At 40.6% G+C, this 23291-nt stretch overlaps 1 protein-coding gene across 1 annotated transcript; it reads right to left on the bottom strand.

Moving 5' to 3' along the window:
* Nucleotides 1-8109: 8109 nt before the first annotated feature.
* On the bottom strand, nt 8110-14098 carry LOC123019842 (hyaluronidase-4-like). Its single transcript, XM_044422933.1, has 3 exons — nt 13247-14098; nt 11019-11108; nt 8110-8586 (listed from the first exon to the last, which is right to left on the bottom strand). The coding sequence occupies exons 1-3, from the start codon at nt 14096-14098 to the stop codon at nt 8110-8112; spliced, it is 1419 nt and encodes a 472-aa protein (XP_044278868.1).
* Nucleotides 14099-23291: the final 9193 nt, after the last annotated feature.

Here is a 23291-nt window from a genome sequence, read left to right as displayed (position 1 = left end):
TTGCTACACTCCCTCTCCTGGATTGATACAATATATGGCATATTTGAAAGTCACTTTTTCACAAATCCCTCATAGGGCCCTTCCCAAATTGGAACACACAAGTTCCAAACTGAGTCAGCGTCCGAACCGCCTGGGATTTGGTCCTGAGGCACTTTGAAGAAGGTCATGAATCCTTTGTTATAACTCTCCTTGCAACTTGGAAAGCATCCCTTGAATTGCCTTAGTGTCATTCTTTCTCTCCCGATAGAAAATAAGGTTAATAAAACCTCTCTTTCTAAAACATGCTTTGAGATCTCCAGATGAAAGGCACTGCATAAGTACAAAGCTTCGTTGTAAACAAGTCATGTTCTGTGTGCTGTCGCTGTGATCATTTGGCACCAACGTCTTTGGCTTCCCCCCCCCTTTTTTTTCTGTTTCCCATTAATGAAGAGCCCTGGCATTTCACCATGTATGCTTTGTTCTACAACAAGGCAGAGGTGATATCTTATGGGCACAGGGGCACAAGAAGCAATCGACTTTACTCAACAGACCGGGAAAAGGGAAGAAGTATTTCTACAAGTTTGGAGTCCTATTTAGTAACAGACGTTGGGTTTTCATGTTTTTCTTACCTTGTGATGAAGCTAAACATAGTCCAACATGTGGGAGATCTCCAAGCATAATGTGCATGGTCTACATAGCAATGCACAAATGAGCTGCTGTAACACCAGCAGATGTGGGTATAGGAATGCCTTCTGTTGCTTCCACATGGCTAAACAGCAGGGAAGGTGGCTGGTTTGGATAGCTCCTCTTCCAGGTGCTTTTTAGCTGAGACTGCTCCCAACAGCTGTTTTTCCCCATCCAGCGAACATATATCTGGGAACACTGGACTCTTTATCCAATCTGCTTCACAGGCTTGTTGGGAGGACAAAATAAGAGAGGCAGAGAATGAGCTGCTTAGAGGAAAGGCAAATACAAATGTAACAAATAAAAATCAAATTGAAACACCCAGCTGGGGATAAAAGGGATAGGGGAGATGTTGGAAGGAGAAAACAAAGGCTAGGAAAAGGCTGCTGAGTTCCCAGGTCTGCATTTGTGGACCATCAGTATAGTTTCACTCAGGGTAGAAAGACTTAAACCCACTGATGACAGCTGTCTTCAGTGTGCATTCCAGTGTCCATATATGTAAATATATGCAAATGCATGCACACAGAACAGAAATGTCCAATACCCCATAATTGCCTATCCATACGGTTTCTGTGCTTCAGTAACTAACTTACCACAGGGGATTGCAGAGTAAATGAACAGTTATAATTATTTTGATTATTATTTTCATTTCTATACCACCCCACAGAAGAATTCCTCTGGGAAGTTTACACCAGTCCATAAAACTGGTAACAAAATACAATAAAATATAGATAAAATCAATAAAACCTTAAAAGTTTGCAGTCTTCAGCAACATATCAAGCAGCTCTTAGGGGCAGAATCTTTTTGGCTGTGGTCTCTTATTTGTTAAACTACCTCTCAGGGAATAGTATTCATATGGCTTCATCTCTAGTATTTTGAATGGTCCTTAATAACCCACTTCTACCTAATCTACTAAAAGCTTTATCTGCTTTTAGATGAGATATTGAACTGAGGTGGCATTATTATTGCTGTTGTTTGGCTAACAATGTTGCTGAAATCCTTTTAATTGTTTAATTGTTTTAATTGGATTTATATGAGTATCACAGTAGGCTGTGCGATGTCTTAGACTGCTGTTTTAATTTACAACCATAATGAGATGTTTTTAGTTCATTGTGATGTTTATTTATGCCTGTGTGCTACCCTAAAAGAAATATTTGAAACAAGCAAGCAAACAACACATTTGGGGCAGGGATCTCAAGCAGTGAGCACAGAAGCACGCAAGAATAGGACTATTTTCCTTTGGAACATGATGGGGAAATGAGATGTACATGTGCTTCCTCATCAGCTGCATTGAAGCCTGCCTCTTGTGAGTACCTTCTTAGCAAATTCATGGAGAAGGAGAAGAAATGCCAATGTATTCTTGAGTAACTTTATTAAAAGTAGTTAAGTTTAGCAACATACCAAAACTGAGGAAGAACTGAGTATTAAAAATTGATGTTGTTTTGCAGGATGTTTGTCTGAGAAGAAAACAGAAAAATAATTTATAAGCTACAAAATGACTTTAATTCTCTGAAGCCATGAGCAAAAGCTTGTTAAAATATGTATAATTTTGGAAGGTTTTAATGAAGCTCCTGGAACCTACTGGATAGAATCCCACAGTAACTGAAGCTGATATTTTCAAAAAGAATCTAAGGTTGTGCTGGTTATTTTGAAATTAATATATATTCCCTCAGCACATTTGGAAATCTCAGCCCATGTTTGTAGAACATCTGTGCTAGCTTTCAACATGTTATATTTCTTCACTATAAGAATTGTTGAATTGAAGGGATTACTCTCGTTCTTCCAAGCAACTGGGATATACATAGATAACTACTCAGAGAATACAAATGTCTGATTCATATGTTATGAGGAAAATAACCTCCCAAGTATAGCCCCAATAGAGTCTTGCAGAGAAGTGGGTTACATCCCTGAAGGGGAGCGACTGGGATCTTAAGAGCCCTGTAGCAGGAGACAGAGTGGATTTTACTGCTCTAAACTGACTTGGCAAAATAGAGCACATGTATGAGCAAATCTTACAGAAAAGACAAGCCTAGGTGGCATGTGTGCTCACATCAGGCAAATGTTTGGCAAGGGGTTGTGTCGTGCAGCATTTGAGATGGCTCCATTCCCTATATGGACCACTTATTCCCTCTGCACAGATCCTGAATTAAATAAAAGTGCTCCTTAGCTCAACCTATTGCTTGTGCGTCATTCCCTGTCCATGTCCTCAAAGAGCTGTCCAGTGAAGAGCTATAAGAAGAGATATTGGAGAGGATGGCAGCAGCCTTCTGATTTGCCTACATCCAACCCACAAGCTTTCATAGATCCACAGCTGGCCAAGTAGTGATAAACAGACAAACTGGAAGCTTAGGCTGCATCCAGGAAAGGCCCTTCAGGGCTGAGATAGAACCAAGGATGTGCACCATGCTTGGTCCTCTAAGAAGAAAGAATGCAATGGCTGAATTGTCCAGCTTAGAAAAAGGAGGAATCGGTAACTCTCCCACTTGGTATTTATTCCCACTCACCCCTTTCTGTGGCTTTGCTCTGCTATATGGTTGAAGGACCTGAAAGACTTCTGGAAAGTCATTCCTGGAGGCCAAAGTTGATGGGAAGGCTGAGTTCCTGGGCCTGAGAGATGTGTCAGGGCTCTGAATGAGAATGAAGGATGCTGGCCTTGGGCAATCCTGCAAGGCCAGTGGTACTTTGGAATCAGAACATGAATTAGATTATGATGGAATTGGGGAGGAGGGCTTAGCAGTCTGCAGAAAAGATGGGTGCTCATCTTCAGAGAGCCTATCCCAAAGGGTTGGGGACCAGGCATGTTCATAAAGAGAATTCCTGGAAGTAAACACCAAATTGGGTTCAACAACCTGCTCTGTGCATGCTCTGAGATCCATTCTGGGTGATTTGTACTTGGAAGCCGTAACGAACAACTGCAAGGAAAATGTGGCTGGTGGTTGATCAGAGTCAGGACCTGCAGCTCATAAGAGTAAGAGTCATTGCTGAAGAGAGGTGACTGCCTTAGTGACAGAATTCTTTCTGGGCTGATCCGGATCTTGCAGCCCAGGGTGATGACCTCAGGCATGCAAGAGCAGGCAGGACCCACAAGCATACCCTGCTCCAGTCACTGCATGATGATAACAGCATACAGGGGTTATAGCTTAGGAGAGTTCCTCCCACACCGAATAAACTACTGACTGGGTCTCTCAAGGTAAAGTTGGAGAACGTAAAATGAGCAAGAGGCTTTGCATCTTGAACTGCACAAGAATAGCATTCCTCAGAGCTAAGAGAAACTTTAGCCTCACCTGAATGCAAATTCAAACACCTGCTCTTACTGTGCTGCAGTACAAGATAAAGAACGGGCAGTCCCCAGAATGGGTGCAGTGTGTATGGTTTTTCCAAATGGATCTGGATTTCCATTTATTATAACAGATTGTGTAGTGGAATCTCTTTCTTATTTTTCTTGTCTTATTTTTCAGAAAAGAACTATTTTAAGCCACTGTGAAGAACATGAAGTACAAGTGTTATTCCATCTTGAACAATTTATATGTTAAAGTCAGATATGGCATCGGATCAGGGAAAAGGAAGCCTGGTAACACTGGAAGTTAAGACTGTCACAGTTCGAAGAATATGTTGATTGCTGGGGTACAGTAGTCACTGTGCTTTTGAAGAGAGCTGTCTAGGTTTATCCGTTTATTAAATAACTGCACTGCTCCACAGCAAAGTTCTCTGTGCAATGTAAAACAAAATACTATCAAATATAAAAGGCAGAATGAGCAATAAAATCCATAAAAACACATGCAGCATAAAAATAATTATCAATGCAGAACTAAAAGACAAAATTCCATTTTAAACCCCATCGCATTTAAATGCCCATTTCTTTACACCATCAGAGTCATGAGATAGTTACACTGAGATCTTTTGGTGTCAGGTAGCACATTCTTTATTCTCCCAGGCATTTAAAGTTTTTATTTTTCATATGCTATTACTGAATGATGGACATTTAAACTTTTGCTAATAGAGTAGACCAATAAGCAACAAATACAGCTGCTACACCAGCACAGGGAAACACTCGTGCAGCAGAATGTACTGCCTGAATTTGCTTTTTCCTCTTCCTTCCCAACCCCCTTTCCTTCTGTGTTACATCTTCCAGCTTGTAAACTTGCCAGCAGAGACTTTCTTATTTCTCACCTCTGCTTGTTTGTTTTGGTTTTTTGTTTTATCCCCAACAAAATCTAATATTGCAGATGAGTGGAAATGCTAGTTTCTGGAGTGGGCCAGATCAATAGAGCTCCTTACGGGGATCTTGGATCACCTGCCCTGTTTTATAATTAGCATTTCCACTCCTTCTGGGTTGTTCATGGAACCACAAAATTGTTGTTGTGCAAGTGTTGTTCTCTTAGGTGCATGGATACAACAAGATATTGGTTCCATGGTCGCTCTGGTGCTTGTAATACTAATTGATATGAGCAAAGCAGATTTTTCTGTGTTGATTTGAGTGTTATATTGACACCATAAACTTACTGTTTTATGGGGGTTTTAAATTATTTTCAGCCATCCTGTAGAAACTTGTCATAGGGTGAGTAAAATATAATAAATAATAACATTCTTGTTAAGAGCCCTTAAAATCCTGCTAGGCCATCCTGATACAAAAGCACCTGTGCAGAAGGGCCATTGGGAAAACATTGGAAGCTGTAATTAGAAATTAGAAATCCATGCTTCACATTCAGTGGTAAGAGTCCTTTTTATTCGTCATTTTGCTGCCCTCTAGTGATCGGTCTCATGTGGCAGCTGTGAGTGTCTCCCAAGTTTCTGATAATTGAGTTATACTTTTCCCCCCTGAATTAAAGTAGTGGAACATTTCACTTTTAAGCTTTGACTGATATATTAAGTAGGCCCTCTTTGATTGCAAAAAGTTTGGCAAATATACAAGGAGACACACCATTGCATTCCCAGTTGGAGTAAAGCACTTTTAATTCCAGTTTTTTTCCAAGAACTGAATTGTTGTAAACTATCCAGAGAATGTCAGCTATGGGTCAATAAATAAATAAATAATCAGATACATTTTTATCTCCCACTGACACCATGGTGACTTATAAAAAGGGCCAAGCCTGTAGCAAGAGGGATGCCCCATAAAGCTCAAAAGAGGACATTGGAACCAGAAAACGCAGCAATTTCCCAGTCTTCAGGGATACCTCTGGCAGTACAACATCACAAGACAAGTTCAGTGGCCCATCGAATGGAAAATGCTATAGGATGGAGGAGGATGGAGAGGTGAAAATCAGTTCCATCATTCTTCCCACCTGGTAGAACACTGGATATTTGGGAGCCTCCAAAATTGGTGGCTTCCATCCTTCAGCCTGTAGATAGCTAGGATTTCTCACTTATATTACCAGATGCGCATAGAGGTACAAGCTGGTCATCTCACATCTTCCCTCTGTTGATAACTCTTCGTATTGTTTTTGATTTATTGGTAATAAGCATCCCCAATTTCTAGTAATTCAAAGAGCACCACTGGTTGATACATGTTCAGTAGGATTTAATGCTCTATCACTGGTTAAAATTTGCTCCCATTCATGCACTGAAGCTCCATTATTTGTTTTTCATTTTATTTACTTAATTAATCCATCACCTTTCTGTCAAATATTCAAGCAATAATACAACCATAAAGTTATACTAATTTTTCTCTTAATTAAGTTTTAGTTAATTGATCTATAAATCAGACTAACTGTAGTTTGCATCTCTAATTTATAAAATTTGCATATCTTAAAAGCCCTGAGCCCAAAATATTCCTAGCAATTTTGCTAGGTCACAAAAAGGTTGATCATTTTTTTCTTTGTCAAGTCAAAATTTATTTTCTACTTAATAAGAGCCTTTCAAGTTACAAAAAGAAAGAGAGCAAATGTTGCTTATTGTATGAAAAATGTGATGGTTTCCCTAAATAGACATGGTTGCAGTATCCAAATCTTCTAACAGTGATATATTATCCTATAGCAGTATAATGGTGGTAAATATAACATCATCTAGCATGTAGATGTAACACTGGCCTTTTTCAGACACTTAACATGAATATATAGGGGCACAAAACTACACAAGAGGCAAGATGCTAATGATAAGGGAGTCACTGGTTTAGTTTACATTTTTATACAGACTTATCACATTCATGTTACCCAACCCTGTGCTTGAAGCAGAACACAGTTTAAAAGCACTTTCCTGAAGTTTGCAATCAAACTTTATACAAAGCATGTATGCCACAATGTGTACAGGACAGTAACTGGCACCCAAGCAACTGTACATTACAGAGAAGTACACACAAAAATGCTTCATCTTAGGGGACATGGCCTGCAAAAATGTGCATAATCTGAAAAACATGTACAAAATGCAGACATTTGGAGAAAAATGCACAAAAATACATACAAATTTGCGTGCAGATTTTATTCGCACCAACATAGGAGTACTCACTTGAAAACAAGGGACTGCTGCGACCCTTAAATTACTGAAGAATCCAAGCCTGATTCAGGGATGGTCCCTCCCCTTCCGCTGAAGCCTCCCACCTCCTATGCCACATTGTTCAAGAGACTCTCCAAGCTTCCAGGGGAGTTTTGCAGAGGTAGCTATACTAAGAAAGAAGGGAAGTGAAATATTCCTTCTGTGGACTTCTCATAGGAGTGAAATCGTATGCCCACTTCTGTGGAAGTATGTATCAGTGGGGCCTACGTTGACTAGATAAGTGTGTATGTATAGTATAGTGTGGTAAATTAATTTGTTTCAGGACTCAAGCCTAAAGTCAACTTCTCTGTATATCAAGTTGGAATAGTAAGAAGTTTCTGAATGAAGCCAATTAGATACCTGATCACTCAGAAAGCCCCCCAAACTGGCAGCTAGACAGCTGATCTGTAGTTGCAGCAGCTTGCTGGATACCATTTCTGTATCCCTGTGAGCTTTGGAGCCACTGCTCCACTGAAATAGACTGCGCCTAAATCCTGCACATCTGTCTGTCTGCTGTTTGCCCTGAAACAGGTTGTTGGTTAGTCCTGGCTGCATAAAGAAGCATCCTAGGACTTCAGACATCAGTTAAGTTTGCACATGACTGCCCCGGCATATGCAGAAAAACTGGGGAAAGGACCAGTGATGCTTAATGCCTAGACCTCATTTGCACCAGATTTGCTGGTCCCCTTTGGCTGCACCAAATAAGGGATGAAGGTAGAAACAATGTGCAGACCCTACCAGCCTGGGTGCATGGTCTAAGCATGAGTCCTCATGCTTTTGCATTAGCAACAAAGCAAGAGGAAACCACCACACAGAAACCCCTACCGGCAGCATTCCCTGAAAATATCCCAATAAGCCACAATAGGTGATCCCTTTTGTGAGCCAGGCTTGATCTATGTATCGTATTGTATCTCACTTGGTATTTTTAATGGCTAGTTGTGTTTACTCAGGCAGAAGAAAGTACAAGATAATTGGTTTCTAAGGTCCTTCAGTCTTCAGATGTAACAAATCCTGAAGAGAAACACAGCATGGTTTGATTGTCAAAACTGAAGTCGGAGTAATTAAAAAGATCAAGGAAGCCAAGTTTATTGTAACTACTACTCTGGATAAAGCTAAGTCGGCAGCGTGCCCTGGTTGCCTTGCTGTAGGCCTCACTTCCCTGCAGTCAACTCCTCCAAAGCCTTGATAACAATGGCAAGTGAATTTTTCTTCCATTTCTTGAATGTCAGTTGATGAAGCTTTCCCTCTCACAGAAAATTTCTGGTCTTCTGAGGCTTCTATTTGAAAGTTATGAGGATTTAAATGAAGGTAGTCCAAAGATTTCCAGTTTCTTCGTATGCAGCGCCCATTGTTCTGGCAAAGATGCCAGCTGCAGACCTCCGCTGCTTTGGTTACATTGGTGATGTAGAAACCGAGCTCAGAAGCCATGAATTGTTTCACCTTTGTACAGTTGACCTGGAAAAAAGCATGAAGAAAAATGCAACATTTCAGATCATGTGAAGGCATGCTCAGTACCATCTCCTTACCACTGAAAAATCATATTAAAATAGTGCCCCATATAGTCTTGCATCTAAGAAGTCCAGATGCTCTGCAGAAAAAAATTGAATGTTTGTCAAAGGGGTGGGAGGGAGGTTTACATGGCAGGATATTCTTGAAGTTTCTCCTGTGAGCAATAAACTTATGCTATTTAAAGAAGAATTGGCCTTCTGGATCCTTCAGCTGAACAGCAACCTTGGAGTTGACAGATGGAGCTTTATCAGGCAAGATTGAGAAAGCTGTATCTACTGAAATTCTCTCTTCTAGGCAGGCTTGAAAGATACAGAAGCCTGAAGCCTGACTGTAATTATTGTGCAGACTAAAGATTCTATGCAAAATTACATTAGCAGAAAAATGAGAGAGATCATTCTTGTGTTCATGGTTGTACAACTTCTAACAGAGCACCTAACACAACTCACACAACCAACCTCTAGTCCAGGGTTGGGCAGCTTGTGGCTCTCCATGTGTTTTGGCCTAGAACTTTTGTTCTTCCTTATATTTGTCTGTGCTAAGGGCCGAATGAACTTGTTGGTCAAAACATGTGGAAGGCAATCAATTCTAGCCTAATGAAGTAATAAGGAGTGGTATGATGCTTTGTGCAACAGATTTTGCAACAATGTGGAACAGCTTTATGCTGCAATGCCTCTATCCATGTAGTTGCTAGATCAGATTTTTGGTTCTCAATTTTCAAGTGAGGTGGAACAGATTTCTAGAAAGGACCTGATATGAAGGAGATACATGCTATAGGTGTGAAGGCAAAGGCAATGGCTTGCACTACATGAGTCTATGGGGTCTTTGCATCTTCAGGACTTCTAAGAAAGTAGGAAGGCATAATCTTTTCCGAAGCTGGCCTCTCAACAACAGGGGTAGGCAAACTGCTGTCTTCCCAATGTTTAGAACTACAACTGCCATAATTCCTGGCATTGGCCATGCTAGTTTCAGTGTATGGGAGCTGTAATCTAAGCATTGGGAAGGCTCCAAGTTTCCTAATGCTGCTTTAAAGGACTAGTTGTTGGGCAGAGCAAGGAGTGTTCATTGGTTGAGCAGAAGTGACTGGTCCCATGAGCAGGTGATAACTCAAGAAATTAGAGCTGATCCCATTCCTAGGTAAGTATGTTAAAGCAATCAGGCAATACAGGAGCAGATGGGCACAATGGGAGTCGAAATGAGCCATAGCTGAAGTGGGGAGAAAGGCCAGAAGTTGTGCAGGGACTCCTTATTGTATGGAGAAAGGCAAATAAGTTAGATAAAGGCAGGAATGATTTGAAAAAGAAGTACAAACAATCCTAGAGGGTGCATTAGAGCAAATGGCTGTGAAGTGTATCTTGGCCAGAAGTTTGCAAAAGAAAGTGGTGGTTAAGTTAATAAGTGCACGATCCTATACAAACAGAAGAAGACCTATAACTGCCAGCATTTCCCAGCCAGCATGCTGGGAATGGTAGGGCTGTTTTGGGTCTAAACCTCCTTAGGATTGCTCCTTGGCAAGAAGAAGGCTTGTTGTCCCTGACAGAGGGCTGGGACCTCCAAGAGGTCAAAAACAAAGATACAGCTCAAACTCTTCTATTTTGGGGGCTTGTCAAGGAAAACCAGGTAGATGGGACTTGACCTTCACTCCTTCTTATACCTACAGCAATCCAAACAATGATAAATTATGGGGAGTAAGTGTCCCATAATTTAGAGGAGTAAGAGCCTTCTTTTACAAAGAAATCTTCCAACAAATTCCCTACTGGAGAAAAATTGTTAAATGCCTCCAAAGTATGTGGAAACTGTGGTCACATCTGCATAACAAATTTAGATCAGGCTTATACAAGTTTATATAAGTTTATAAGTTGAGACTTCCCCAAAGAATCTTGGGCTTTATCTTGGAGAATCTTGGGAGGGGTGCTGAGAATCCTGTTATAAATCTTTAATACTCTCAAAAGTAGAATCTCAGGGAAAAGGAGTGACTATTGAATGGATTAGATTGTTGGTGTTGATATAGTCCTTAATTTTCATACTATGCAAGCAGCCCAGCCTTGGCTTCAAGAAAGGACAGACCGGACAGCTCATCTGATTACATCAATCAATTCAGGTGGACAGAAGGCTCTATCAGTCCTGAAACAAACACATTTATTCAAAGTACAGATCAAAGCTTTTAGAAGCATCCACTGACTGTTCGTGCTGTTTTGACGGCTGTATAGATGCCCTAGGACTAGCCCTGAGGAAATTTATGTATCATTGTGATTGGCCAGCTGAGAACAGGTTGTCTGAGGAACTCAAAATATGAGTAGACTAAAACTGCATAGTACAGAGTGGGAATCATGTCTACTGTATCAAACAATATCTTCAATTAGAATTGAGGCATTGTTTACCTCAGATGAAGTTAAATTCATGTCTCCCCAAATAACAATTCCTGCGGCTCCCAGAGCAGCACTTTCTCCAATAGTGCTAACAAGATCTTGCTGCATTGGAAACAGAAGAAAACATGATCAGTCTATGCTTTCATGATGTATCTTGCCAAGGATGGGTAAAGAGAGATTTAAAAACTCCTAGGACACACTGTATACTTTATAAGGGACTGAATCTGGAAGAACTAGGTTAACAGTAAACCAACGGATCTTTAAAGTCCTATATAGAATTTTACTGCATTCATATTTTATGTAATGTGATTTTTTGAGGTAAATGTGCCAATTCCATGTCCTTAGCAAGAGTGTTTTGTTATTTTGATTGTGGTGTGTCCATTTGATGTGATCCATCCAAAAGCTCTGGATCACCAGCAAAAAACCCCCTGAACCTGGGATGGTTTTGCTGTTTGAAATAAGAGACCAGCTTTAGGCATTTTCCATCTTTTAGAAATCCAGAGGAAAGCACGCATCAAAAAATGAAATACTGAAGATTTAAACGTTTTGTTCCCGGAGGCTTCTTCATCACTGGATTTTTAAAACTGGGATAAGTGAGTCACTCACTAGATTATTTTGAGTGTGTATTTGACATGCCAGTGCTTCATACTTATTTTATTCTTTTTCTGTTTTCATACTCTGATTTCTATATTCCCTGAAATCACATTTTCCATAATTTAGCAGGATGCCACTTCTTGTATTGTAAGCAGGAAGCAGCTCCTGGAGCAAAATGTAACACCCAAAATGTGTCCTCCCTTCTGACCTCAAATATAACAAATGAAGCCTATAATATGCATTTGCCTTCCTTTATCCAATGTAGTGAAAGCCTCCATTTAAAGAACCAAAACCAACCAAACAAAACAATGCTCACTTGTAAAATCTAGTTCTTTGAACATTATAGAGGAGCGTGCAAAATTAAGATGTGTTATAGAGTTACACATATTAATATCCACATACCTATTTTATTTTCCTAATGCACTAATGCTATGTATGGATGTGCCAGTAGACCCTCATGAAAAGACCACTGGGGACACAGCAATGGTAGGCAGAGCCAGAACCAAGTGGGGAATATTTGCAACATTACATGGCTCTTTGTCTCCTTGCTGCCACTTCACATGAAATTAGGTCCATGGGTCATAGGTTATTCACACTACCTATACACAGTTATAATGAAACCCAGTTTGCATTTCAGTTTACAGTAGGATGTTGGGCAGCGTAAGAGATTACTTGGGCTATGGAAAGTTTGGGTGAAATGGGAGGTGGAGTTGGAAGGTGCACCAAATGACAATTGGGATGGAAATTGGTCAGTTGGGCGAGAGAAAATGGCAGAAGGTAGAGGGAATTTGATGGGGTGGTCTATCTTTGAAAGTGTAAGAGTGGTCCTGCTGGATCAAGTAAAGGCATATCTAGTCCAGCATGCTGTTTCCCACAATGGCCATCCAGAAACCTAAAGAAATCCCACTCTGAACACAGTTGCACACTCCCACTCATGCTTCCCAGCAAATGGGATTCTTAGGCACACTGCCTCTGATGTTGAAGTTCATGTACAGCCTCCATGATAAGCAGACATTAGAAGCTGTATCTTCCATGAATGTGTCTAAGCCTCTTTCAAAGTCATCCAGGTAGAACTCCATGGTTAAATTGCATAGTTGATCTTGTGCTGTGTGGAGCAGATAATTTGCCAGTTATAATCATCTTCATATCAGACTTCAACGTGTTCCTCAAATAAATGCTCTGTTGATGACTGAGTAATTTTCAAGTGAAACCAACAGAAACAGGATTTGAGCATGTAGCATAATACTTACTATCATCATCATCATCATCATCATCACCATCATCATTTCTATACTGCCCAATAACCAAAGCTCTCTGTGTCATTCACAGAAATTACCAGTAAAAATTCAGCATAAGAATATAGCATATTTAACATACAACATTTAAAAACAATTTAAAACAGGTTTAAAAAATCCAGTTGCATAAGATATCAAGAGCTTTCACAGGAAATATTTGAGTAATCTTATAACAGTAGGTATCAAATAAGTCTGTATCATTTTATCCATGTCATGGCTGGATGGCTGAGGCTGAAAGAGAGCTGTTTGCTTAAGTTCATCCACTGAGTTCTCCCCAGTGAGAGCTCATTTGCTCACTATTATACCACACCTGCTCTAAAGTAGGTGCTACAATTCCCTGACACAGCTTACCGTAGACAGAAATAGCAAAGGCTCATCTCTATAATCTAGTCGGGTGTACACAAATACTGGGAGGGCATAATGATGTGAAGTCATGAAAGACACCCTCATAGATTCATTCACCCTGAATTGTGAAAAGCGCAGTACATTTTCACTGTTACCATGGGATTTCTTAATGCCAATGGAAGGATAAAGAGCTTTACTGCTGTTCCACAGCCACGACAGTTCATTGTTCCTCAAGACTTCACTTTCTGGACAAGAGCCAGTGTAGTTCTGGTCATGGAAATTATAATTGTGGCAGTCTGGATATAAGTAGTATCCCCACAGGCCCTTGGGTCTGCTTTTAATTCCCAGCTCAATCGTCTCCTTCATGAAAGCCTTAGCACATTGTTCAAAGGATAGCTTCGCTAAATGTTCAATGACATTTGCTGTAACATTCTCTTGCATTTTGGAAATCAGCCTCCTTGACTGTCTCCTGTAAATATTCTTCCTATTCCAGTTGCGGTCCCATTGTGGCCTCCAGTGTTCCCAGTCGATGACTGCCAATCCAGTGAAATCTTTATCAGGAATGTAGTAGTTAATGTCCTGGCCAGCTTTTTCCAGATGTGTTTGCAAGCTGAAATTCTGAGGTAGGCCCCCATTGACTGGGATTTCCTGTGAAGTGTACCATGGGTAATATCCTAGCCTATTGACATAAAATATAGTCACATTCTGTCCTCTTGCTTTGGCAAACGGGCTTCCAATCACATGGAACATTTTCAGGTTAATGTTTACATGATATCTGATTGAGCAATGATCTGTCGGAGCATTCCAAGCTGCTATAAAGGGCTTCCTTTGGAAAATAGGCAGCTGAGCTGGCTTCATCGTAAAAGTAAAACTCCAGATAGATGTAATCTGTAACCAGAATGTAATGTGGACCTGCTGGGTAATAGATAACAACATTTGAATTTTCAGTACAACTGCCATGATATGAAATGCTATTGCAAATACAGATATTTCAATTTCACTAGGTCTTTAATGAACAAAAGAGTCAGTCAGTAGCACATTAATTTTGAAGTTCTATGCATATTCCAAGGCAGTTGGTTGCAAGATATGGCATTCAAGATATGAAAACTTTAGATAATATTTGACTCTTTCTACTTCAGTTAAAGAACCAGAAAATATTGCACATCTGCAGAAATAACCTTGAAAATATGCCTTGCAAATATGTTATTGAGATTGAAAAATGCAGACCAGAGGTCAAGCAAGAGCACAATCTTATGCATGTTACCGGCAAGACAGCACACGGGAGTGTGTCTTATCAACACAGCAGCAAGCCACATTGAACCCAGTGGTGCTTATTTTTAGACACGGAGTGGCATCCGGTGGGACCACTGTGCTTCCACTGATGCTGTTATGCTACCAGGAGGGACCAATGGCAATATAGGAAAATAGCATGTCATCCATCGAGACTCGAACAGAGTTGAAATGCTCATTTCAAAAGTGGAACAAAGAAGTGGAATTGTCTTGCATGGGCTCTGTTGACTTGCCCTGTTCCAGAAATTAGTATTTCCACCCCTTTTGACTTGCTTTCTGAGGCATTAAATATCCACTGCTTGAACAGTTGGGCCCAACTGGAAACTTGTCCATGAACACGATCAGCTTGTACAGCAAACTACTGATTATTCCAATATAATTTCTTATGACTTCCACATTTGTCACATGATTTTGAGAAGACGAGTTTAGTCCTTTGATTTTGCTCAAAGAAATCCTATTCATTCTAGGTTTTTATTTTTAATTACTTAACTCGGCATAGGTGCAAGGGTTCTCTTTGGCCACTGGGTGTCACTGAGGGTCTATTTCATGGTCCTTTTAAAATAAGACAAAGCTATTTAAGGAAAAGTTAAGAGAGCATTTTGACCCAGATGAATGGTTTTGTGTTAATTTTGGTGCTTACTGAACAGTGGGATGGGAATGCTTTTGACTGAAAATATGCGGTTCCTCAACTCTACGTTTGAAAGGAGAAAACAACAATTTTGAGAACTGCCACTGGTCAGTGGCTATTACCTGTACTGTTATGTCAGGGTGGAGTGGCTGAAAATAAATATGACATCAGCTGTGCTATATAAATAGATCACATTCTGGCTGCTAGGTGTCTCAACTGTCAAGAGGTCAAAGAAAGATCAATAATTTTAAATAGTGGTGCTGCAATATAGAATCTAATTATGAATAGCAGCTCAGCACTAGTACAATTTTCTGACTGTTATATGTCAAAAGAAAGACATTTTCCCAGCAATTCTTCTCTTTCTATCTGCTCTCAAGTCCCTTTTTATCCTCTTCCCCTGATTTCATTACAGATGGTCAGTCGCATATGTTGCACTGGAACTATTGCTAAGATTTAACAAAGCTGCAGTATAATGAATTTTGCAGTGATAGGACAGAAGGACTGGGTTCCGGCAACACAATAATGCACACTTACAGATGTGTGAGGAATCCGTTCAGGAGTGGGAATCTGTGGGATTCCCTGGGCCCAGTTCCCTGGACTGCAGTCCCTTTCACAGTCGTCCTGAATATGAGTTCCTGGCAAGCACACCTAGCATTTGGGGGATACTTGCCAGGAATCAAACCCTGACAAGATTTGATTCCTGAATCAATACACAAGCAGTGTCCCCCTCCCATACCATCTGCAAGTGCAATTTGGGTGTCTTCAGATGATGCCAAAAGAAGATTAGTTATAAGAGTCTTGCCAGGAAAGTAGCCCCACAGGAACTCTCTCCCACACCGAGTGCAGTGGCCATTTTGGTCGCTGCAGCAAGGAAGGGAACCCTACACAACTGCTGTGCAAGCAGCATCTGTCTCCCATGTCAACTGAGCTGCCCTTTGGGCTGCTGCTCCTGAGGGAAAAGAAGGTTGCCACTTGTACAACTGAAGGTCTGAGAGTGTACATGGACTTCCTTTCAGCTCAGCTTGCTTTGGAAGACTGAACTGAGCACAAAAGCAGCCCCATGAGAGCTTGGAGAGATGGATTCCAATCGGGTTCATCCCAACCCTATCAACGCAAAGCCTGAGTGTGAACTGAGTGTGGGTTATCATTGAACTGCGCGTTGTTGCTGAAATGTGGGTGACCTTGTTGTCTGAAAGCAACCAAGGTAAATGATGGTAAACATCCCATAGTTCTCAACCCAACAACAATGCATGGGCAGTTTCACACAACACATTTGCTGCAGAAGGCTTGGGTGAAAACTTACTGTTGTGGGTCTGTTGTGTCATCTGGAGCCAGCTCTGGAGCTCCTGCATGGTAGGATTAGTTTTCTGAAATCAAGGAGAGAATCAGTGGTGGTTTCATCATGGCTTCTTGAGTCATCTGGACCCAGAATTGCCTTTTACCATGCAGTCACTTCTAGCTTCAGCTCCCTAACTATTGCTCTTGTGATTCCTATTGGCCAAGCAATGTGGCTATCTCCCTGTTTACTTTTGGAGAGAGAGGGAGACAGTATGAAAATGCACAGAGGGAGAAGAGGGGATCACAGCAAAGCTGTTTATTTTCATTCAGTAAAAATCTCCATGGGGGCCAGAGCAGCTGAGATACGCCACAGATGTGCAAGTACACTCAGGAGGAGGAAGGGGGAACTTGCCTCAAGACCTCAGCAGACCAATCAAGAGATCCCCAAGAATGTCAAATGTCACCCTAGTTTTTATTTAAACTCTAGTAGTGTATCCATTATTCAGTGTCAAATTCTGTCCGAAGGGGGAGTGAGGAAGGGGGCAAGCACCATCCCCCTTGCTCCAGCAAAAGCGAGAACGGAAGAACCTGAGATAGGCAGGAAGTGTCAAGAAGGGAGCCTCCTCACCAAGCCCAGGCTCTCCTTGCCCTCTCTGGCAAGAGTGAGGTGCATCAGCTGTGTGGTGTTGCCCCCAGCTGGGTGCCTAAGAGTAGATCCAGCAACTAACAAGCTCTTGAGGTCTCTGGAGCAGGAAGCAATGGTGCCTCATCTGCTCCCCTGCTCTCTCTGCTGTGCTTTAAGGTATGATCTCTGTTTGAGCAACAAAGACTGTTCAACAGCCTGTGCTGAGCCCAACTTGGCTTGTGATCCTGGCTGTCAAAGGCAGCAGCTTCCTTCCTCCCCTCCGTGTCCCCTGGGATACTGGCTGGAAGAGTGACAATGGAGGAGGCAGGAGGTGGAAGAGAGGAGCCATGATCAGCAATCTGTCAGGCTCGTTGTGGCTGCTTGGTGCTGCAGGCCAGTCCATCAAGGTAATTGACCATGCTGGGTGTTGGAATACGCAAACCCTTCCAGCATAAGACAGCTTGCCATGTTCAGTTAAGAAGCATTTGCATTGCAGTTGTATATGAATAACCTGAAATGGAAACCTTAAAATGTTCTTATTTTGTAAGTGTTGTCTAGGTGGGTCTTTGAATATTGCCTTCTTTTTCTTTATCAGAAAAGGTCAGGCTGTTTGTTAATAGCTTTTGCTTCTAGATCTTTTCTAACAAAAAGAAAGGCCTTGGGATTGGGATATCTGAAGGAATACCTGTCTCCATATATCCCTGCCAGACCACTTAGATCTTCAGTGGATGCCCATTTTTGTGACCCAACCCCCAAATGAAGTGAAGGAGGAATTTGTGAGAAAACAGGCCTCCTCCATTACTGTACCTCCCCTTTGGAATTCTCTCTCTAAAAGAAATGACCCACATTATTCTGCTTTCATCACAAGTACTTTAGTACTTGCTTTTAAAATACTTGTGGTTTTATCATGCTAGTTCGCTGTTTGGTTTCATTGCTGCTTCATTTGTTTCCCTGTTCTATATTTTTTATTAATTGGATTTTATGTTGCTTCAGATGTTATAGTTTTAATCTTATTATGGTTGTATGGCTTTGTTGGTGTTCCTGTTTTGTGTGAGCCACCCAGAGAGCCCCTGGGCTATGGAGAAGCATACAAATACAAAAAATAGATAAATAAATAAAGTATTGCTTCATCTTTTCTCCTGCCAATTATTCCTCTTCCAATACAGATTCCTACTAGGAATCATCAGTTCAGAGATTAATAAAGATGTTGGTGACTTTTTCTGTTTTGCCCAAAGCCCAGTACTGTATTACTAATGAGACATGGACTGGGAATATTCATCTGAGTGTCATTAGGGTACTTCAGTGTAATCTCTTTTATTTTCATTGCCTGTGTGACACTCACAGCAGCTTTATGCACTATGCACTGTTGAAAATAATCACAGTGCATTCTAGGGAGGGCAAGATCCAATGATCCCGTTGATCTTTGGCATCAGTTATGATCATGTAGCACAGAGTGGGGGGTGGGGAGTTGGTCAGTCATTTTTCAAAAAGATTCTGTAGGAGAAGGAAGAAAGAATTACTATGCAAGTCAGCTGTGCCTAGGGAATGGTTCTAATCACTCCAACATATGCATAGGAAATGTTTCCAAATATACCTACCAAGGATTTGCTGCTCATCTTAAACTGGATGAATCAGTAGTAATGGCCCTAGAGTTGCTGATATTACCCACTAGAGTAAATGGTGAATAACATGAAAGATATGTCAATTTAATGTGAAGACTGTTTAAGTTTCATTTTGGTTCCTCCATAGAGTAAAGCTAATTATCAATCACTTCTGTGATTTTTTCTTTCTAATAAAGAAGGAGGAGGAAGAAGATGAGGAGAAGTTGTTGCATTAAAAACAGAAGTTTTATAAGGACAGCAATTCTATAGGGAGTAATTCGGAGTACATCCCGACAAAAGGATCCAAATCAGAAAGGCACAGCCAAGGAGGATCTTTGGTTAATCAATGAGATATTAATTAACCAAAGCACTGAGTCATTCTGTAGTAAATAGAAAAACTTGCAGAAAAATGGAAAGTGAAGACCATAAGGGTAATAATAGCAGTACATATAAGGCAAAGCTAGCTGCGGAATTCTTGGCGTTCTCAAACTTTTTTCTATTGAAGCGTGCATAGAATTGCAGCTTATGGTTTGTTCACTGTACATATATTGCTGTTTCAATATTCCATGTCTCAGTGATAACATGACTAGGTATAGGGAAGAAATTTATTCAGTTTGCAATGCAAACTGATTTCACACTTTCAGCCCACTTTCTGAACCAAAACATGGTGAACCTCTGAATTGCACGTTCCACTAAATTTGACAATGGAGTCTTTCAAGTTAAAAATGCCTAGAGAAATGTATATAATAGGGAAAATAACATTTTTAAATTATTCTGTTAGGAAAAAATGCTTGCAAAAATGAGTATATTAGGGAAAATGTGTTCTCCATTTCATATGAATTTTTATTTGAACATAAAAAACCCTGAATGTTTGGGAGAAACTGAAAGTTGGGAAAATGAGAAATTAAAAGCATCCATCTTTATACATGGCAAAACACTCATATCATGTGTATTATTATTTCACTGCTGTCCTGCTTCTAGTATGGTGTAGAGCTTAGTGTGTTTGATTGGGACTTTCGGGGACTCACTGCTTTTCAGTCTAAAGGAAAGTCTCTGTTACCTCACAGAGTTGTTGCTAGAGGATAAAATGGAGAGGAGAATATGAGCCAGATTAGGCTGAAAGTCATGGCAGGCTAAAGTCATCTGGTAAATTTCACTGCTGAGTGGAGAATAGAACCCAGGTCTCCTGAGTCTCACTGTAGTGCCCTAATTACCCAGGGCCGTCTTAACGCATGGCCCTGATGAGCACTTGCCCGTGGGCCCCACACTAATCTGTGTATGTTAACCCTTGGAAAATTGGAAAACTTCCAAAATTAACAGCAGTTGTAGTTGTAGTAGGGGGTCCAGTACACTGCTTTACCTGGGGACCATAATGCTGTTCAGACAGCCCTGTAATTACCCATTGCCTGGACCTCACAAGTTTGCTGCTGTTACAGGCACAGGAGCAAAGGGAAGTCTAGAAGCTGGCAACCCTAGTCAGTAAGGAGTGATAGACAGTTAGCCAGTTGAGGATCCCCACCTAGAGGTGCTACTATGGGAAGAAAAAGCAGCTGCCATGAGTGTGTACACAAAAGTTTGTGCGGCTTGGAACTAAACTGTTTTCCACCAGCTTTCCTTGCAACCTAACAGGTATTATGATGCACAAGAAATATAAAAGCATAGCTACTTATACTCCATGTAAGGAGACCTTGACTTAACATAATGCAGTTTCCACCAACCTGGTGCCTCCAGATATTTTGGACTTCAACTCCCATTGCCCTGAACCTGTAGTGCCCACAGTCAGGAATGCTGCCCAGAGTGGGATGGCTGATCAAATGATGTCACAGCACCAAGGCCCTCATGCTGATCCACCCGCATGCATCTGAATAATGAGCTGCACTGGGATATGGAGGGATTATGCAGCCAAGGCCAGTCCTGCTGACGCTAATGCAGTGTGGATGGGCACTACCTGCATTCAGATACCTTTGGATAGGAGCATTCTGTTTCCATTCACAGATCCTGATCCAGTAAAAGTGATTTGTACGCAGATGCTTCTTTCCACACATGGATCTTCTTACCTGGATTGTGCCTTGCAGAAGATGCAGGAGGGGAGCCTTTGTTTCAAAAGCCCAGATTGTTTCCAGACCTTCATTCTCTGTGTGCAAAACTATCATTTCCAATGTATTTTTAGCAGAACCTGTATTTGCAAACACTCCCACTTTCTGAACCTGGCACAGATTGACAGGAAATGACTTTTTCCTGTAACGTAAAAAGAAATGTGTTCTGGCTGTGGCTACAGGGAGACTGTATTGGATTTCATACAGACAGAATGTTTGGCAAATGTCTTGTTTGAAGGTTTAGAATACTGTTCTTAATACAAGCAACACTCAAAGAAGCAATGACAAGGTTTCTAATCAGTTTAAGGTACAGCCTTTTCACAAGCACTCCTCTGATATACAAGCTAAAAATGAATGCCGTTCTGTCAGTGGACAAATTGCTCAGCACATGGGAATTGTTTTATGACCCATTGGAGAACTGGCTTTTTATAATTGGGGAGGAAAAGAATGTTTGTTTGTTTTTTTAATTCTCATGATCTAAAGATGTGGAACAAGCCCAAAGTGACTGATGCAGTTACTCCTTCTGCCAATGTCATCTTAACATTGCCATGGGATGTACCTATATCAGTTGTCTCACCCAATGATTGTTTCCAACAAACCAGAGCTATGGGAAAGCGATGGCTTTACCAAAAATGTATGAAAACAATGCAGTAATTTGAGCAGATATAATTTCATGAAATCCTCCACTGCCACCAACTTTGTTTCACAGATTGATTCCACTGATTCATTGGTTGGGTACAGATCCCATAGAAATCAATGGAGTACACATGTGATATAGTGTACATCAGGTTGCAGCATTAATCTCTGACTAATGAGATTAATCTACTTTCTCAGTCGAATCTCTGATTCTTCCTTCCCGCCCCCCTCAAAAGAAAAAGAAAAACAGCATGAGGGCCCTTTTAAAGCAGTGACTCATATTTTGAACAAAGCATCTTTGCTTTTTCCTAGTACTTCAGGGTTAAAAATAAAGTTGTATGGTACAGCAAGATTTTTTTAACAAATCTGCTGCAATTACTCCCTTCTCTTTGGAGGACAATTTAATAAAGCAAGTGAAAGAAAATGAGGTGCCGGAGGAAAATTCCACTCACTTGGTACAAGTATGTATTTTTCTGTAGATGTTCAGCTGCTGTCCATTTTTGTTACTGTGCTTGATGGGAACATCTATAAGCATTCCTGCACACGTTTAACTGTGTTAAAAGGATAAGCCCTTCAGGAACATACATGATGGGAGAATTTAGGAGAAAAGTTGGACTGGGGAAACTGTTTCCTACAGCAGAGTTACCCTTCTACAGTTTCCTCACTGCAGAGTTCTGTTCATTTCAGGTCTGATTCTGTTCTAGATAAGAGGCTACTGTGTGTCCTGTGGAATTCATTCCAATTCAGGCATAGTTTTAACCAAGACTTATGGGGACAAAGTGTGAGTAACAGGGACCATATAGGATAGCAAATATGACCAATCAGGAGAAACTAGTGCCCATTTCATTTTTAAAAAGTATGCACTAATACACGCCATTTTAATGTTAGAGAAATGGTTTTTAACATGTCATTACTTCTGGATAATTTGGTACCTTTATGAATCATATCATAATTTGCAGGCATACTATTCCAGAATGAATAATCCTGTGTGAAATATGAGGGGATACATGCAAATCTATTTTCTTAAGATGGCAAGAATAATTTTCTTCTCCCCAGAAAATAGAATATATACATCATATGTTCTGTCTTTGTCGTATCATCATCCAACTCTGAAACACCATCCTTGGTTATTTACTGGCTACCCTTCAAAATGTTGCTCCATACAAACTGTATCAAAAAATATTCCACTGATCAGCTGTTTGTAAGCTGGAATCCTAAAGTGAATTTCCTTGAAGCGGAAAGGTTCTGCATTACACTCACATGCTTGTATAGTAAAAGCAGGTAATTGCCAAGATTAACTTCCAGCTAAATTGGCTAAGATGCACAAGCAACGCTAATGAGAAAAACAGAGCAATGGCAGAATTATTTAGGGCATTATGTATAACTTGTATATAAATTCTAGTCATTGTCTTTTGCTATGGTTTTCAAAATTTTCTACTTAAGTTTCTAATTTTCCTCCCCCCGCCTGCCCACACACACACACACACACATTCTGCTCAATTCATACATTTTTACATCTGGAACATCCTGAATGCATATGTTATTGGAAATAAGTTCCAATTGCTTGGAAGTGTCTTCAACTGGACTTAATTCCAGGAAAACCTGACATTACCTATATAAACATGTGTGTGTGTGTGTGTGTGTGTGTGTTATTGTCCTATTGTCCCTTTCCTTCCTTTTTTTGTCACTCTCTTGTGTGTGTGCATGTGTATAAACTTTGTAAATCACCCAGAGAGCCTTTGACTATTGGGTGGTATAAATAAATAAATATAGGACTGCTATGTAACCATCTCTCTCTCTCTCTCTCTCTCTCTCACACACACACACACACACACACACACACCATATTTACACATCAATCAAGATGGCCACAACACTTAAAACCAATCATAAATAC

Source organism: Varanus komodoensis, unplaced genomic scaffold (assembly GCF_004798865.1).
Source record: "Varanus komodoensis strain SLA01 unplaced genomic scaffold, ASM479886v1 scaffold13_1, whole genome shotgun sequence".
Classification (NCBI taxonomy): Eukaryota; Metazoa; Chordata; class Lepidosauria; order Squamata; family Varanidae; genus Varanus; species Varanus komodoensis.
The sequence above is the reverse complement of the archived record's forward strand: the minus strand, read 5'-3'. Positions and strand labels throughout refer to the sequence as shown.